The sequence below is a fragment of the Aulonocara sp. 'chitande type north' Nkhata Bay genome, linkage group LG22, assembly GCF_057382095.1.
Source record: "Aulonocara sp. 'chitande type north' Nkhata Bay isolate Kocher_YH1m ecotype deep benthic linkage group LG22, A_spYH_male_GT1.1, whole genome shotgun sequence".
In the NCBI taxonomy this organism is placed as follows: domain Eukaryota; kingdom Metazoa; phylum Chordata; class Actinopteri; order Cichliformes; family Cichlidae; genus Aulonocara; species Aulonocara sp. 'chitande type north' Nkhata Bay.
Window position 1 is genome coordinate 16,019,211 of NC_141364.1, and position 18,409 is coordinate 16,037,619.

At 40.6% G+C, this 18,409-nt stretch overlaps 1 protein-coding gene across 6 annotated transcripts in view; it reads left to right on the forward strand.

Moving 5' to 3' along the window:
* ptk2aa (protein tyrosine kinase 2aa) overlaps positions 1–18,409 on the forward strand; it is a 64,406-nt gene that overhangs the window by 35,238 nt on the left and 10,759 nt on the right. For 3 of the 6 annotated variants that reach the window (XM_086281243.1, XM_086281248.1, XM_086281247.1), the window contains 18 exons: positions 1,555–1,695; positions 2,029–2,106; positions 2,239–2,346; positions 2,850–2,967; positions 3,239–3,269; positions 4,684–4,748; positions 8,898–8,915; positions 11,948–12,004; positions 12,946–12,966; positions 14,467–14,564; positions 14,706–14,790; positions 14,883–14,983; positions 15,140–15,255; positions 15,762–15,862; positions 16,197–16,286; positions 16,380–16,584; positions 16,945–17,047; positions 17,192–17,254. In XM_086281243.1, the coding sequence (XP_086137369.1) occupies positions 1,555–1,695; positions 2,029–2,106; positions 2,239–2,346; positions 2,850–2,967; positions 3,239–3,269; positions 4,684–4,748; positions 8,898–8,915; positions 11,948–12,004; positions 12,946–12,966; positions 14,467–14,564; positions 14,706–14,790; positions 14,883–14,983; positions 15,140–15,255; positions 15,762–15,862; positions 16,197–16,286; positions 16,380–16,584; positions 16,945–17,047; positions 17,192–17,254 (1,599 nt within the window). The remainder of the gene's footprint in view (positions 1–1,554; positions 1,696–2,028; positions 2,107–2,238; positions 2,347–2,849; positions 2,968–3,238; positions 3,270–4,683; positions 4,749–8,897; positions 8,916–11,947; positions 12,005–12,945; positions 12,967–14,466; positions 14,565–14,705; positions 14,791–14,882; positions 14,984–15,139; positions 15,256–15,761; positions 15,863–16,196; positions 16,287–16,379; positions 16,585–16,944; positions 17,048–17,191; positions 17,255–18,409) is intronic. The other 3 variants (XM_086281245.1, XM_086281244.1, XM_086281246.1) reach the window with 3 other exon arrangements.

The following is an 18,409-nucleotide window of genomic DNA, read 5'->3' on the forward strand; positions in this document are numbered from 1 at the left end:
ATATGGTGTATGGTAAAAATGTGACTTAATATTAAGATTTAAAGTTCCAACAAAATATGTACTCCCACAGCTGTGTTGGTTACTCCTTGTTAGTACTGGGTTGGACCCCCCTTATGCCCTGTGAACTACCTCAATTGCTCATTACATAGATTCAACAAGGTGCTGGAAAGTCCTCAGAGGTTTTGTTCCTTATTGAGATGATGATATCACACAGTTGCTGCAGATTTGTTGGCCGTATATCCCCAAGGTGCTGTATTGCATTGAGATGTGGGTACTGTGGAGGCCACCTCTGTACAGTCATTTTAAAAACACAGGTTTGAGATGATTTGAGGTTTGTGACATGGCATGTTATCCCGCTGGAAGCTGCCATCAGTTGCTCACGCATGATAACTGTTATTTTAGGAGCAATAAAGCAACTTTTTGTTGGTCATCAGTCGTGCTTCGCAGGGACAAAAAGAAGAACTTTGTATCACAAATCGTGCGTATGGCCAGACTGTTGTGATGCTTTGCTGTGGAAAAACCAAATAGACTAAAATAACACTAAACTGCTCCCAGTGACTGCTAATGAAGTGAACTAGTGTCAGCGAATTGATTGTTTTGTGCGTGTGTAAGTGGGGTGTTTAGATGCAGGTACTAGTGTCCTAATTGGTCAGCCAGTTGCTATAGAGACAGTCAGTGTGTTGATGAAGGAGCTGATAGCCACTCGTGGTACTTCCTCTCAGGAAGGGTGGACACTTTGGACGGACGATATCTGTGTGTTTATGCGCATTTGTGTGGTGGAATTCTAGGAATTAAAACAGTGAACACCTGGCATCAGGGCTCTGTGTTGCTGCAGTGAAGTTTATATAATACAGTTTTTATTGACAAATCAATAATATTAAAGTAGCACCAAAATGAGTTAAATATTAAATTGTTATATGAATATTTCTGTCCTGAATATTTATTTCTGTTTTATAGTAAATGTTTAGTGCAGACAAATGTGTAATACCAAGTCATTCAGGCTGCCTGAGATCAGTCCGTTGGGTGTTTTTGTCCAAGTCAAGTTTGCAGTCGGTTAATCTAATAAATTCTTAGTCATTAAACTTATAATGTGCAGAATGCCCCTAATTGCTATTCTGTTTTAAACCTATGCATGTTCCTCTTGCAAGCCTGCTAAATACTCATCTTTTTTCCATCTATATATAAAAAGCAGTTCATAGGATTGTCTGCATACTGAATGTGTGTTAATTTATTTATTTTCCTAATTATGCATTCAGTGTGTGCGCGCAGGACAATATGTTGTCCATTTTTGTGCCAAGAGTGTCAAAGAATAGAGGATTAAATAGCAGAATGATCCTCCTTGATGTATTTCTCTCTACCATCTGTCTGCTTTGTGTTGGTGACATAAGAGATCAAAAAATTCACATGTGAGGCTGTGATTGTAATGCCAGCAGACCCACACGTCCTTCAGCAAAATCCACTCTGTAAATCTGTACACTGTACAATGTACACTGTAGATGAATGGGCAGACTGTTTGCTGTTTAACTGAGTATATTTTTTCCATTTTTTGTGCAGGCTAAAACGCTTCGAAAATTGATTCAGCAGACATTTAAGCAAGTAGCCAACCTTAATGATGAGCAGTGCATCCTGAAGTTCTTGGAGATACTTGCACCAATTTACCGCTATGACAAGGAGTTCTTCAAATGTGCCCTTGGGGTAGGTTGAGTCTGCTGCTCAGTTTCACTCTGCCACGCTGCCCTCAGGGAGCGCTGCTTTTCCGTGTTAGGTCGACCCCTTTTGGTGGCGTCAGGCTTTGCATGTATCCAGCGAACAATACCTGCAGACATGTAAGGCAGAAACATGGTTCTTACACAAGTCAAGCATCTGGAGGGATGACAAGTATTGAGACTCCCTTCTAGAAGGGCTTTGATGCTGTCCCTACTCCCTTTCCTTGCTCATGTTTTATTTTCTGTAATTTTCTCCTGGCCTGCCCTTCTCCCTCCTCCCGGTCTGTCTCTTTTAACTTGCATCTCATCCTCTCTTTAACAGTCCAGCTGGGTGATCCAGGTAGAATTAGCCATTGGGCCAGAGGAAGGAATCAGCTACCTCACTGACAAGGGGTCCACGGTGAGTTTCTACAAAGAACATAAAGTAAAACTCATCCAGGTTTATTGCACTCTAGTTCACGATCAAAGAAAACTAACGAGTGTAGTTCACATGTTTTACTTTAATTTCTTGCGTGTGTTGCTCTGTCCTCAGCCCACCCATCTAGCAAATTTTAATCAAGTCCAGTCCATCCAGTACTCAGCTATGGAGGAAAAGGACAGGAAAGGCATGCTACAACTGAACGTAGCTGGAGCTGCTGAGGTATCACTACCCTCTCTGTTACTGTGATAAACTATGGAAAACTTGACTGTTGGCAAATAACAATTTTTCCATCTTATTTTACATACATGTAGTTAAAAAAGATCACATTTTGTTATATAATAATCATCCATCAACTCTTTATGAGCTTTTTATGAAGAAAAATGTTTGCTTGAGTCTTGTGAGGTAAGTAGAAGGTTTTAAGGTACCTTTTTTTCTTTGTAGGTGATATTTTACTATTGTTTCACTTGGCAGCGTCATTCTGACCTCTAAAGATCAAAAGCTATTCTCACTGTGTTGCTTAGTTTGTCTACAAGAGTGGTTTGGTTTACTGTTACCTATATGATTTGATGTACTCACATGTAAGACATGCATGTATGATGAGTTTTTCTTGAACATAAGGGCTGAAAATTTCTAGTGATTTGCTTTGTTTGTGTTTATGTATGTGTTTGAAATAATAGCTATCTGTAACAGGCCTACTATGCTGTCTGTCTGTGTTTGTGTAGCCTCTCACAGTTACGACAGCATCTCTCACCACGGCGGAGAACTTGGCTGACTTGATTGATGGTTACTGTCGACTCGTATCCATGGAAACTCACTCCTTCATTATCAGAGTTCAGAAAGGTAAAGTTTGATCGCTCCTATATGTCAGTTAGTTTTTTTTGTTTGTTTTTAAATTGATGGTATGAAACTTTTCTTCTGTGCAAAAATGTATTTTCTAGGGTTTGTAGGGATAGAATGGTAAAAATAGAAAATACTTGTCCTTACACTGCTGGATGTATTTCAACAATTTCTGTTCTCATGACATTTGGTTTTCTTTGTGCTGTGCATACAGCCATGTGTTGTGTGAGTGAGGACACATTATTCATTGGAAATTCATATTTCTGTCCTCTAGAGGGAGAGAGAGCGCTGCCTTCCATCCCAAAGTAAGTACAGACCTCATCCTTGGTATAGTTATATATATAAAAGGAAAGAGTTGCCATGTTCCAAGATCAGTAACTGTATTTTTCTTTTTTTCTGTCAAACTGACCATGTGTGGTTTGGAGCCCTGATGACAGAGTTTTACTGAAAATAAAAGGCCCATAGCACTAAATAATGTGCATGTAGAGACTTGTAACTTGATATCAGAATAAACCACAATACTATATTTACATCAAATTAATTTCCAGGGAATTGTGGTTTTGAGAATTGAGTATTATGTAAGTAAACACAGACAAGAGCATTTCTATTGTAAAGTCTTTCAGCAATGCTTTGTCAAAGTTCTGCTCAGTTAAAATTCAGAAGAAAGTGACTGCTGATAGTAAAGTTCAGAGGAGGAATACAGAAGCTGCAGCGAATTCATTCTTTTACTTTTATGCCCGGTTTTGGTTTGGGCTGCATTTTTTGTTTTGCAGCTTTATTTTCCGAAAAGCTTCCGGGAAAGAACCCTGTAATTTACATTTTCACTGCAAATAGAGATTTTGAATTAATTCTAATTAAATGCGTGAAAGCTTTCGTACACTTTGAAATGACAACAGTGAACCATTGTTTTCTTGGGCTTTGTTGTTGCTTTTTTTTTCTAATGCACTTCCTTTCCTCCATTTAATCTAAAATTATATAACTAATGGCAAGTTGTGGAGAATTAGAGGGAATATGGGGACCTTTAAAAAGTTTGTGAACAGAAAAAAACTGAACAAAAACCCTCAAATGTATTTTTTTCCCCCCAATAAATGAGCCGTTTGGGTTTTTTGATACACAACTTTCCTAATGCCCACAGCGTTTTATTTGTTTATCTGTAGCTGTTGCAGCCGGGTAGATTAGCATGATTATGTTTATCTATCAGCTGTTTAAATTCAGCCTCCAGCAGTTTATCTTTGTTTTGGTCATTTCAGCTCAAATCTGTCCCGCTCTCTCTTTTATCTTTCTCCCACTCTGTGGCTCTGGTCAAATAAGGATATAAGTTTAGGAGCCAAATATTTTCCACTTAGGGTTTTTAAACACTCTTGAAGTCTCCTCCTCTTGCTTTCATTCGCTCACTCCCTTTGCTCACCCACCCTCTCTTTTCCCTTCTGTCTGTTGCTGTCTGTGATGTAAAAAGATAGTAGTAGAGCTCAGCTGATATAGGAAAAAGAAACCACGGCAAAAGGAGAGAGACAGTAAGGATTAGTTTACCTTTGAAGAGTTGCATGTGTGCAATGCATGTGGAGAACAGCTTCCATCGTTTCTCCTTTTCCTTTTTTTTACCGTTAACTTTAAAAATCGCTGATATTGATGTTATGGAGGCATAAATGTAGTTAGTGTATTTTTGTGTGTGTGTCTGTGCAACTGTTGTCTGATTTGCTCTTGGCTCCTTTTCTCTAGACTTTCTAACAGTGAAAAAAAGTTAGAAGCAGTCCGGAGTGGAGTAAGAGCGATCTCTGTCTCAGGTAAGATACAAAATCAAGCACACTCACTCACAAAGAGGCAGGTTTAGGGGGAAGATGAGCAAGAGTCTGCTCATCTTCCTCGAAGCTTCCTCGGCTCCAGCTGTCTTCCCGTTGTTTCATAATTCAGCTTTTTGTTTTTTTCCCCTCTTACTCATTTTCCCCATCATAATCTCATTGTTTTCTCCTCTGTTGGGACAGCCTCTCCCTCTCCGTCATCCACTTTGTTCCTGCTTTCTTTTGTTTACATCTTCTCCCCTCATCTTTCTTCACTCTCTCACATCCATTCACTCTTGTTTTCTCTCTCACACTCTCATCCTCTCCCCCGCCCTATTGGCTGAAGATCTTGTGACATCGATGCCTCCTAAGCCAACCAAGGCGCGGCGTTTCCTCCTCCCCTTTGTCTTCTGTTCAGATTCGCCGCCCAACGGTATCCTCGGCTCTCATTGGACAGTTAGCAGAGGAGCATATCCACAAAATTGTGATGTGGCAGAGTGAAATTCCTGATTTGATGACCGCGCTTACTGAATAACTTCACATAAGGACACACAGACAGTCTTTACAAAACCCACAGTACTGAGGAATGTTAATTAAAATGTTACAGTAATAATATGTGGGTTGTTTAAGTGATTTATGGTACTCATTTAGTGCAGGATGGGTCCAAATATTTGACTCGCTCTTGGTTTGTTTTTTGTGGGGAGAGTTTTTCTACATTTTAGATCTAAAGTAAAAAGTGATTTTATGGCTAAAACACTTTCTGCTCCATCACAATCTGTCCCCTTCTGCTAAACTGTCTTTGACTTCGTTGCCTTGTTGCTTTGACTCATCCAGTCTTACACACACACACACACACACACACACACACACACACACACACACACACACACACACTAACCACAATAACAGGTTATGCGATGCTTCATAACCACACCAATGCTCACTAAAAATAAAAGACTGTAATACAAATTAAAAAACGATTGGACAAATATCTCTGCCTGAGGTTTGTGTATGTTTTTGATGCATTAGGAATTTATTTCGTAGCCATTAGTAACCAGTCTTTACCCCTTACAAGTCTAATGAAGATGGATCTATTCTGTTACTTTCCAACATGTTTTTTTCCCCTATTGTATTGTTGTGAGTAGCAGTAGCATGTGATGACACACAGAGTGAATTGTTATTTCAGGACTCCAGTAAGCACATCTTGCTGGTGAGGTCACAACTGTGTTGTTTTTCATGAATGTTGCGGCCCAAAAGATTTATCATCTGACAAATCCCAAATGTACACTCACTGACCACTTTGTTAGGTACAGCAGGTTGGTTCCAGACTGGGCCTCTTAAGAGCTGCTTTAATTCTTCACGGGATAGATTCAGCAAGGTGCTAGACACATTCCTCTGAGTTCATATTAATGTGATCATGTCAAACACTTGCTGCAGATTTGTGAGCTGCGTATCCATGAGGAGAATCTCCCATTCTGCCACACTCCAAAGCACAAAGGTGCTCTGTTTGCTTGCTTTTGTGACTGTGGAGGATATTTGTGTACAGTCGTCCCTCGTTTATCGCATTAGTTACATTCTAAAAATAACCCGCAATAGGTGAAATCCACAAAGTAGCCAACTTTATTCTTTACAATTATTATAGGTGTTTTAAAGCTGTAAAACCCCTCACTACACACTTTATACCTTTTTCTCAGATAGGCACGAACATTCTCTCACTTTTATCTCTTGTTTAAACACTCTAAAAGTTCAAACCTTCGTAGAAAAATGAATCCAGTATTATAGAATGGAACCAAAGGCACATGTGGTTGCCTTTGACGGTGCAAAACGTTTCGTCGACATTGTTGTGTTTGTTGGGGAGAAAACTTACAAACATGCAGTACAGCACTTCAGAGTCACACTGCTAGTGATCGAAGATTTATGTAAATTTGACAAGCTGAACGCATTTTGTACTGTACAGGAGACACGGCACGAGATTGATTGACAATGGTCTACAGCCAATCAGGATGCAGAAGACAATGCGCTGTTAAAAAAAAGAAGGAAAAATTGCACAAAAAAAAGGTGAACCTCGTTATAGTGAGGGACCGCTGTACAATGAAATTGCTGTTATGTTCAAGAAACAAGTTTGAGATGATTTGAGCTCTGTGACATGATGGTTTATCCTGCTGGAAGCAGCCATCAGAGAATGGTTATACTGTGGTCATAAGGGAACAGACATGGTCAGCAACAATATTTAGTTAAGCTGTGGGGTTTGGTACTAAAAGGACCACACTGTGCCATACAGTGCTATACAAGACAAAATGAATCCATGCTTTTATGTTGTTTACACCAAATTTTGACCCAACTGTCTTAATGTCAGCAGAAATTGAGACTCAGCAGAAAAGGTGAGTTTCCTGTCTTATGTTGGCCAATGCTGGTGAAGTTGTGTGAACTGTAGTGTCAGTTTCCTGTTCTTAGCTGACAGGAGTGGCAACTGGTGAGTTCTCATGCTGCTTCAAGGTTTGACATGTTGTGCATTCAGAGATGCTCTTCTGCATACCTTGGTTGTAACCAGTGATTATTTGAGTCACTGTTGCCTTCTTATCAGCTTGAAGTAGACTAACCATTCTCCTCTGATCTCTGGCATCCACCAGGGATTCTCAGTCAGTGAACTGTCACTCACAGGATTATTTCTCATGTTCAGATCATTCTCTGTAAAGCCCAGAGTTAGTTGTTTAGGGAAATCCCAGTAGATCAGCAGTTAGCAAAATACAACAACCGTGACACAATCAGCATCTCTTAAATCACTTTTCTACCACATTCTGATGCTCAGTTTGAACATCTGCACATCGTCTCGATCATATATGCATGTATAAATGCACTGAGATGCGCACATGTGATTGGCTGATCACAAAATGATCATTAACGAGAAGTTTAACAGCTGTACCTAAATAAAGTGGTTAGTGAGTGTACATGAGAGATGTTGCCTGGTTCTTGGAACCATTTAGAAACACTGTCATCTCATCTTTAAACCAGCACAGCACCCTCCCACATGGTTGTTTCCAGTACTCTTAGCACTGTCTGTAGCAGAGTAGCGTATAGCAGAGCAGTGTCAACAAGTCAAGCTGCTAACTGTTTGTTCAATGCTAGAAAGTTACTAAACACTCATCCCTCATTTTCCTTTAATGCTAATGCTTTTAGCAACATGGGGAAGCTGCTATACTAGAAGGACTCATGGATTTTATTGGATGTTACACATCTACCAGAATCCCATCGCTCTATTCTGTGTACGTGTCAGTTGCGTGATATCCTGGATGGGTCATAATGCTGACCTCATGTCTCCAAGTGTCGCGTTGGCAGCTGTCATCAGTAACTAAAAAGACGGCTCGGAGAAACGAGTGTGAGAGTCTGGACAGCAGCTGCTTCATAGCCGAAACCTTTAAAAATCATCCAAACTTTTCCAAATGTGATAAACAGACCTGATAAATGCAACGCTTGGAATTTCAAGCTCAGCGTGTTTTAGTAAAACTCGCAAAAACAGCTTGTAAACTTTTACTCTCTTATATGCATTCAAAACTTTTCCACATTTCCCATTTAAGATGGAAAAAATATGAAAAAAGCCAAAAATAATAAAGCGAAAAGTTGTCACTGGGGGCGTTCTCTTGTTCTAAGAATTGAGTGAGAAAATGAGGTATGTGAGAAACCTTGATCAGTTGTAACTGCCTGCTCACTGTATCCGTTCTTCCAATGAAACTCGCATATTAAACACAGCTGCATCCCCTGTCTGCTCACTGTAATTAACTCCCCAGCTCACATGCTTACAGCTTGACACACAGAACATACTTTATTGACACCACATTGGACTTATTGTCACTGTTTTCTACACATGTGTATTTTAACTGTACATGAGCCTGCACAGCATTAATTGAAGGAGATGTTAACGTTGCATTTTTTCCCCCTTCATTAGATTTTGGATTTTAACTAACTGCCCGCTGATTGTTTGGCTTTGCAGATCCTGCAACATCACCGTGTTGTTTCATGGCATGTCATGCTCTAACCTCTCTTCTCTCTCTCTCTCTCCTCTCTGCTCTGCCTCCTGCTTCTCTCTCTCTCTCGCTGCTGTTTGTCGTCCTCCTTCTCTGCTGTCCCGTTTCCTGCATGCTCTCCTGGACCCTGCAGAAGATCTTAGTGGGGATGGTAAAGTTATACTGTTGTTTATAATCTTTTGTTCTTATGTTCCTTCTTCCTAGTCCTCCTCCACCAAAACACTGCACTCTCCTGGGAAAGGGGAGTGCACGTTGTGGTGGTGTGAGAGAGAAAGTGTGTGTGTGAGTGCGGTATATGTGCTTTGTTGTGTGAATATTGTGTAATGTAATTTTAATACAAAATGATTGGATACATGGATAAATAACCTGTAAGCAAGAGTAGCATGCGATTTTATTATTGCATGTTTAAGTTGAGTGTTTGTGTGATTATCTCCTATTATTGTCTTCAAAGCCGAATGTCTGCTTTCATCCGGAAGGGACACCAAAAACAGAATTTGTGTATTCAGTGGTGTTTTCTCTTTACGGGAACGTCTGCAGCTGCTTCTCTCTGTCGTTCTCCACACACACACACACACACACACACACACACACACACACACACACACACACACACACACACACACACACACACACACACAATTGGCTACACATATGCAAAATCGTGCACACGTGTACTCTTGCGCGTTCATGCACACACTTGCACACTCACGGAGAGGAGTTGGGAGAGGCTTGCTGGATTCGAGAGCGGGTGCATTCCTGGCTATAATGGGCCAGCTAGATCGCACACATACACACAAATTCCCTCTCTACCGAAAGCTGAAATGCAGAGTTAGGCCTCTCAAGCTTAGAAAGGGTTGTTTCTGTAGAACACATCCCAAACCACACTGGGGTTTAATATGCAGAGTGATACAGAGTGACCTCTTAGTAAAAACTAAAACCATTTCTTTCATAGACTCAGACAATTTATGCAAGCTACACAAAATACTCAAAAAACTAGAGTGTAGCTTCTATCCCCAACTGGATTTTATTGGATTTTTGTACATGTAAAAACGTGAAGAAAAAAAGTAAAATGCAAAAATGAACAGGTATTCTGTTAGTACATTTTTTTAAAATCAACGACTCAGAATCAGCTTTTGCCCAACAGTTTATCTAATGATCAAATCAAGATGATTTTAATAAGCCTCTAAATGTTGTTTCGTTCCCCTCTTGCGAAATATAAGTCATGCGTAGCAATGGTTAAATAAATGGATGCCTGTTTAATTAAAAGGTTTTTCTTAGCATCTTGCAAAAATAGGGAAATGTGTTCTATAATAGCAGTAACAATGACATTTGTACTACAGTCACACAAGGGAAAACAGTGGTTGAAAACCGCGGCATGCCCAAAATTATTGCAATTGTGTCCAATGAGCAAGCAATCTCATTGCCTTTGAAATGGGTGCTTCAGAGATGCGGATCAAGTCTGCAGCCACTTGTAGTCGGCTGCTGCTTTCCAAGAGATTTTGGCGCATTTGCTGCCAGTTTGAGATTGAATGTGGTGAAGCTGGTAGGTTATTAGTAACAATATGGTGATAAACTGGTAAAAGTTAAAAATCTGTTGGTGTTGACACACACACACACACAGAGAAATTTATTCATATTTAACTGTTATTAATTCACACTTACATTCCACAGTATTAATGTAGACTGTGAATGTGCTACTTACATTCACAGCACAGCAAGAACCGCAAGATTCAAGATTGAAACAGAAATTTCTCCACAAAGAGTGTTCTAGTTGTTGCAGGAGAGCAATTTAACTGTAAAGTAACACGAGCGCTCAGCAAGCTTGTTTTTATATAGGATTATAACTAGAGCCAGTGGAGGCCCCTGTTGCAAAGACAAGGGACATATTCCACATATTGCGCACATACTGACTCTGATTGATTGCAGTATGCTAGCAATCTGTGTTTATAAATTAGACAGCAATCATTTGGAAACCTTCTCCAATCTGTCGTGGACGTTTTAAGTTCTTGGACAGAGTCAGGATAGGTGTCTCCCCCCCCCCCCCCCCCCCCCCCCTAGATTCTGTGTTTTATGTAAAGCTAACAGCTAACCACACAAATATCAGAGTTTTTATCAATCACATTATGCGACTCTGAGCAAATATACACGTTCCACAATATTCAAATATAACTTTGCTCACTAATAGAACAAAATAAGTGCAGTTTATGTTGTCAACCATCCGGTGTATTGTTTGGCCCGCCTTATTTAAAATGACTATGCAGCTAGCCCGTAGTTCCTCTACAAGTCTGGCTTCAGAGACTTTTCCTGAGAAAAGCAGCCACAGGCTTTAGAAAAGGATTTTTGATTAAATTTAGGAACACATTTCCCACAGTCCCTGATAAATCCCGAGCAGAGCTGCGAGGGGAGCAGGACAGCAGATGTTTGACTCTTGTTTCCAACAGCTGAGTCTGCACACTGATTTTATTTTAAACGCCGCCATCTGGTTAGGATTGACTCGGTCCATGTTTCCCCGTCTTTTTTCTTCTTCTTCTTCTTCCTCCTGGCTCTCTTCTCTCTCTGGCTATCTGTCTGATTCTGCACAGATTTCACCCTAAATACTACCATCTGCTCCCTTGACAGCTAGACCCAACATTGCTCCTTCCTCTTCTGTGCATTTCTCCCTCAATGCTTCTTCCTCTTCACTGAGTTTTCAACTAGTCTCCTTACTGTTTTGCCTTTCATTTTCTGTTTGTCCCTGCTTTGTGTCTTCATCTCATCTCTTTTACTTTTCTTTACCTCCTCCTCCTCCTTCTCCTCTACCGCCACCACAGTAAGTCCCTCCCTGCAAACCAGCTGCTCTCACACAGACAGATATTCACAACACATGCTCAGCTGACGCTATCCGCCAAGTGTTTTTGTGTGTGTGTGTGTGTGTGTGTGTGTGTGTGTGTGTGTGGGTGTGTGTGTGTGTCTGTGTGTGAAAGAAGGCGAGAGAAAGGCAGAGCAAGAAGCTACGTGGGTGTTTCTCTGCTCGGGAGTTGTTCAAACTCTGAGTTAGCTTCATGCTTTAAGTTTAGGGTGGGTTTCTTCTCGGGTGTTTGTGTCATGGACCCTTCTTAACGGTAAACCAGTTTTTGTGTCATCATTTGTACCAAGTGTGTTTTAATGTCTTGCTATTGTGCGTGTGTGTGTGTCATGTTTCAGAAACCGATGACTATGCAGAGATAGTTGATGAAGAGGACACCTACACCATGCCCTCAAGTAAGTCACTTATTCAGTTTGCTCTCTTTCTAAACTCATTTGTACTTAAGGACTCTTAAGAACTCAGCTTCTGTTGCACTGGCACACGGCGGCTATAAATTTCTCGTACTCAAACAAACGTTAATTTCATTCTGCTCCCTAATAAGCGAGGTTGTGGTGTGAATCGCTTCCAAGAAACACACTCGCACAACGAACCCGAGGAGTTGCATTAAACCGCGTTTGGTTAGGCAGCAGCTATCAAATTCTGGCTGGTTTTCCTTCATCCTTTCTAAACAGCAGAGACGCTAAAGGCCGCAGCTTGTGCCATGTACGTGTGGTCATGGAGACGCATCACATCTGTCGGATTCATTCATGCGTTTGTCAAAAGCCTGAATGTGCTGGTTTGTTTGGCTGTAGTTCTGTAAGTAGTCGTGGCTTTAGCTCCATTATTTTTAATGTGGCTGTTTTGGCCAGTTCAGAGTACTTATGTGTTTGATTGTGTGGCCAACTTTGAAAATGGACTGTTCTCTTTCCCCCCACAGTCTTTTTCTATCTGTATCTGTCTTGGCTCTTTCTTTCTTTCTTTGTCCTTTTTTTTGCTTTGCTTTGCTTTTTTTGGTCTCCTTTAGGAGACTTCCTCTAATCAGACTCACTGCAGACATATTTTCCTATCCTGTGTCTGACTTTGTATGTGTGTCCATGTCCTACCGGCTGCTGAATGTATAAAATAAATCTGTAAAACGGTAACAGCTGGAGAGCAAGCTTAGATCTTTGAATTATTCTGTGGCGGTATCGACAATTATCAGATAATGAGCAAAGTTGGCCAGTTATTGTTGTCTGCGCACGTTTGTGTGTTTGTTTTCTGAGCTAGTTTCAATCTTAAAGCTGCTGCCTGGCTCTCCCCCCGTCTCTTCATCTCCATCTCTTTCTCTCTTCCTCTTTCCCCCCCATCGCCAACACAGTGAGCTATGGAGTAGTTGAAGGTAAAACTCCCTCTCTCTCTTTCATTCTCTCTCGTTATTTTTCTTTTCCAGGAATCGTAGTGTTTTACATCGTAGTGTTTTTGACCATGACCTCCAGTAAGCGCATTGAAAAGCCAGTAATGAATAAGCATTAGCTGTTTATTTGATCTTTAACACCTGGAAAAGAAAAAAAAGACTTAAATTGTTGTTGAGTTTTGTTTTGGCTTTTTCTTTTCTTTTCTTACTCAGTGGTATTTTTTATCTTGTAGATCGCAGCTCGTAAAGGTGAACTCGGGCGTCGGAACTGAGCGAGAGCCAATCCATAAACAAATCATTATGCTTCAGTACATATAACACTTTGTACTGAAGTACACTAATAAGTCAATCAGAACTTGGGAACATGAAGTAAAGGCAGACCTCTGGAACAACCTAACAGCATTTGTTGTGTTTTGGCTTGGCTCTCCTTGCACCATCCTGCTGTTTTCGTGTCTTTACTACTTTTTAAAATTTGTTTCTTTTTAAATTGTGTTTTGTGGTTATGGTTCTTTCACAACTTCTTTTATGTTTGAAGAAATTATTAATTTCCTGAAAGTGAATATCAGTGTGGTTTTAATTACAGTAAATCTTTCATAATGGAATGTGTGTTTGGTTACTGCTGAACTGGTTTTGTTTGGGTTGGTTGAATCCAAACAACTCAGGCTAAACAACTGTTTAGCCTGACGGACAATTAAACTTGTATAGAATAAGTTCCCGATGGTGAACGACCCCAATAAACCTTTTCAACTTGAGCTTCCTGCGGTTAGTTGGCAACTGACATTAATACACCGCCGCAGAAATGCTTCCGGGCTTTTTCAGCAAGGCGGAAATATTAATAACGCTTTAATGTCAAAAAAACAAGCAGTTTCTCTCCAATCCTTCTGGATACACTCTGTGAAAGTTAGGGTTAGATGCAGGCACTGACTTCATCAGTCCGTATGAGAGGTGCTCAGAGATCTCCAGACTTTTTCCCAAATTGAAATTCTTTTTCACAACTACTTGATCGTATTTTTCCCCGCAGTTTCTCTGCAACATCACTACAGACGTCATTAGAGGAACAAGTGCATTATACTGGGACACTCGTGTGCATGTTCATGTTGTATGTTGTTGGTGTGTTTGCAGATCTGTGTTGCAGCGTGCATGTTTTACCATTGATCTAGTTAGAGGGGAAGAGGCTTGATCCAGGTCCTACTGTTTTAGGTTTGTTGTAAAGTGAAACTAGTGCCAATGGATGGGGTTTGCCTAAAAGGGCAGCGTAAGACTGCCAGAATGATAGAAATAATTTAAAACTAACTTAGAAGCATATCGTGGAAACTTTTCCACAATAAACTATCTAAATATATATATTTATCTTGCTTAAACCTCATCCATGGTGTTGAAATAAATGCCACATGTGACAGGTTCTTGCTTTTTTTTCATCCACTGGAAATGCCCTTACTTCCTTCCCTATTCTTTTTCCTTTCCTCTTCTTACTCTGCCTCTCAGCGCGGGACTATGAGATCCAGAGGGACAGGATAGAGTTGGGCCGCTGCATTGGAGAGGGTCAGTTTGGAGATGTACACCAAGGAGTCTACAACTGTCCAGTATGTGAAAACACACCAACATGCGCACCTCTCTGTTAATGCGTGTGGGCCAAAAGGCTTGTACAGTCTTGCTGTGTTATTTCGGCGAGCTTTACAGTGTATCATCTGTTAACTCCTGTCTCGTGTGCTGTTTGTTTGCAGGACAAAGCATCTCTAGCTGTCGCCATTAAGACCTGTAAGAACTGTACCTCTGACAGCGTCAGAGAAAAGTTCCTGCAAGAAGCACGTAAGATGCAATTTTGTGTGTTTGTCAGTGTGTCTCACATCACATTAGCATTAAATGCATGATGATGCTATTACAGTCTTTTTTCCTTGCAGTGACAATGCGTCAGTTTGACCATCCTCACATTGTTAAGCTGATCGGCGTGATTACAGAGAACCCGGTGTGGATCATCATGGAGCTGTGTACTCTTGGAGAGGTAACCCTCATACTGTGTGTGTGGGATAATCTTGGTATTCGAGTTCTCTTGAGATGGCAAGAGCCATAAAAAGCTCAGTCTTGGTATGTCAGCGTGGTTCATCTTTTAACAGTGCCTCTGTCATTTCCTCCCTTTGTTTTCTCTCTCTGTCAACAGTTGCGCTCGTTCCTTCAGGTGAGGAAGTACAGTCTTGACCTGGCCACGCTCATCCTGTATGCTTACCAACTCAGCACAGCTCTGGCCTACCTGGAGAGCAAACGCTTTGTACACAGGTAAACACACACACATATGCTTCTGTAGCCTGATTGAGGTGGGGGGGAGTGGAGGGCTCAGACTATTAGTGCCAACACCACAGATTATACTGAAATTGAATTAAAAAGGCATTTTCAACTACACAAACACCTGCAGGACTTTCAGTTTCTTATATAATCTCAAAACATATAAAAGTGCAAAATTATATTTCCTTTAATGACAACATTCTCTGAAGATCTTCCCACATTCACCCTGCCTTGTTACAATTTTACCAGTTTACTCAACAGTGAGATTTCCGACTCATGAATCATCATTTTGCATCACAAATGACAGTTGGGGTGTTACACAATCGGATGCACATATGTCACAAATGAAGCATTACATTGTGAGTCTGTGAGTGTGCGTGTGTAAGGATAATATATTATGTTTCATAAATATAATGTTACAGTTACACACGGATCACAGCAGTAGGTTTTAGGTTTTCTTTTTTCCTGCTTTTTAAAAAAAAAAAAAAAAAAAAAAATAGGGATATAGCAGCTCGCAACGTGTTGGTCTCTGCGGTGGACTGTGTGATGCTTGGAGACTTTGGTCTATCACGATACATGGAGGACAGCTCTTACTACAAAGGTAATGAAACAACAAAACATTCAGTCGGATTTTAAGTATCCTTAGAGTTTCTGTGTAATTTCCACATTAACAGGTGTGTAAAAAGGCTCCTGTGAATTCTATAAAATGGGGAAACAAAGAAAGTGCAATGCTGACCTGAAACCAGCCAGTAGTCTTAGTTTAAATAACATTTAGCTGCCAGTGCGTTACCACCATCTACTGGTGACATCACGTTATATCAGCTGTTCTCTGTGTTACCAACTCATTGCAGCCTTTTTGTTGAAACACTAACTGGTGATAAATTTTTCTATTCTCTACCTTAGTGCTTATCTCTGTGTCTGTGTTTGTGTCTCAGCTTCTAAAGGTAAACTTCCCATAAAGTGGATGGCTCCTGAATCTATCAATTTTAGGAGATTCACGTCTGCAAGTGACGTCTGGATGTTCGGTGAGTTTTTTTTTTTTTCTAATCCAGCGCCACTGTGTGATGATGTGATTCATCACTGTAGGTGACTTTTGCGTGTCTGCGTCTCCCCCATAGGCGTATGCATGTGGGAGATCTTGATGTACGGCATCAAGCCCTTCCAGGGGGTGAAAAACAATGACGTGATTGGCAGGATAGAAAACGGGGAGCGCCTGGCGATGCCTCCCCAGTGTCCGCCCACCCTCTACAGTTTGATGACCAAATGTTGGTCATATGACCCCAGCAAGCGTCCGCGATTCACTGAACTCAAAACACAACTCAGGTAAAAAATAAACATAAAAAAAGTATTAAAACTATTAATAATTTAAAAAAATGTTTACATGCTTATTTAATTAATGAGGTAGTTTAAAGGTAGTTTTTAATAATTTGCTTTAGGTGTAAAACTTTGATGTTGTTGCCATAATAGAGATGGCCTCTGTCTCAATCTGACCCCATGGAGTTTTTCTTCTTCTTCCTTTTCATTAAGTTTAATTAGTACTAAAAACATGACATTGTTGGTTGTGATTTCTCTAAAAATCTTTGACTTTCAGTACATTGGTCAAGATGAAATAGTGCACTAAACCAAAAGAGTGCATGACCGCTCAATTCAATTTTCTCTCTGCCAATGTTTTAATTTCTGAAGCACGATACTGGAGGAAGAGAAGCTCCAGCAAGAAGAGAGACTCCGAATGGAAATGAGGAGACAAGTCACCGTTTCATGGGACCCAGATGAAGCACCACCTAAAGTAAGAATCAATGACTGTTTGTGCTCGATCTGCCTTTTTGAAATCATTTGTTTCCCATCCTCCCATACCCTTGTTATTTCTTGTATGTCTGTGCAAGTCTTTGTTGTGGCTGATTAACACAAATGGTTTTCTCCGTGTTTGTAGCCTAGCAGACCAGGTTACCCCAGTGAAGGCTTCGTCAGCAACTCCCCGCACAACCACTTCCCGGTAAACAGCACACAGAAGCACACAGATCTTCATCAGTGAGGAACCTGTGCGTTCCTGTTCTGCCTTATTCAGATTCAGCTGTCCTGGGAAGCACTACAGAGATAGATAGTGAGCTAGATGCTGTAAGACCTAATGTGGACAATGACAGTCCATTAATATATAAACCACTCCTTGTTAATGACTGACATCTATGCAGTCTGATATACTCTGCCATTATCTTAAACTGTGGTGAGCATAGTTTCATTGCACCTGACGAAGGTCACTTTGACCCACATGACATTTTACATCATCTGTGAAAAGATGGTTGAAAAAATGGCTTTTTCCAAGCATCTGCACACAGCTGTACATGCCGTAAGCAGTTACACAATTCTGTTGTTTCAAAACTGTCCTCCCCAATTTGTGTTAGATATTTACAAAAAGCTAAACAAAAAAGAAAAGTTGCTGCCAAGACAAATCTTTGGTCACGACTGAGCAAAAAATGCGAAAGGAAAACAATTCAGTCACCAGTTTCAAAAACAAACCTGTAAATGATATTCTGTAACACTAAAACAAAACAAAAAAATCTGTAAGGTTGTACAAATCAGCTCTAAGCGTGAATGCTGTCATCACAATAAGGCCAACCCAATAAAGTCTGTGTTAAGTCTGGAGTAGCTCTGACTGTCAGGCACACACTGCTGCATGTGTCTGAGTCAAAGAGAGACATGCAAGGACAGAAAGAGTTTGAGTGCAGTTATTCTTCTCCTCATAAACCAGGCAGACAGCAGGCATTTCCTGTAGTGCTAAAAGCCACGTACTCGTGGACAAACACACACGGGCGCGCGCACACAAACACACACTAACAAATCAAAGCCACTCTTCAGCTCCTGGCAGCAAGCTTTTCTTTGGTCCTTATAAGGAGTGCGTAATTCAAACTGCCATTTAAGCCTAACTTGATAACATCGGACTTTAGATTAGCATCTGTATATTTCTGCATGCATTGCACACTAGACTGAGGTTTAAATTGCATTTGAAGAGATTTTAACACTTTCTGAATCCATTTGCATGCCCGTCAGTGAAATAGTTACTGGCTTTGGTAGTGGTTTTTCATAAGTATTCATTGATTTCCTAGTGTTATTCTTATGTCGGTAGATCTCTGATTGTTTTGCCATCATCTGA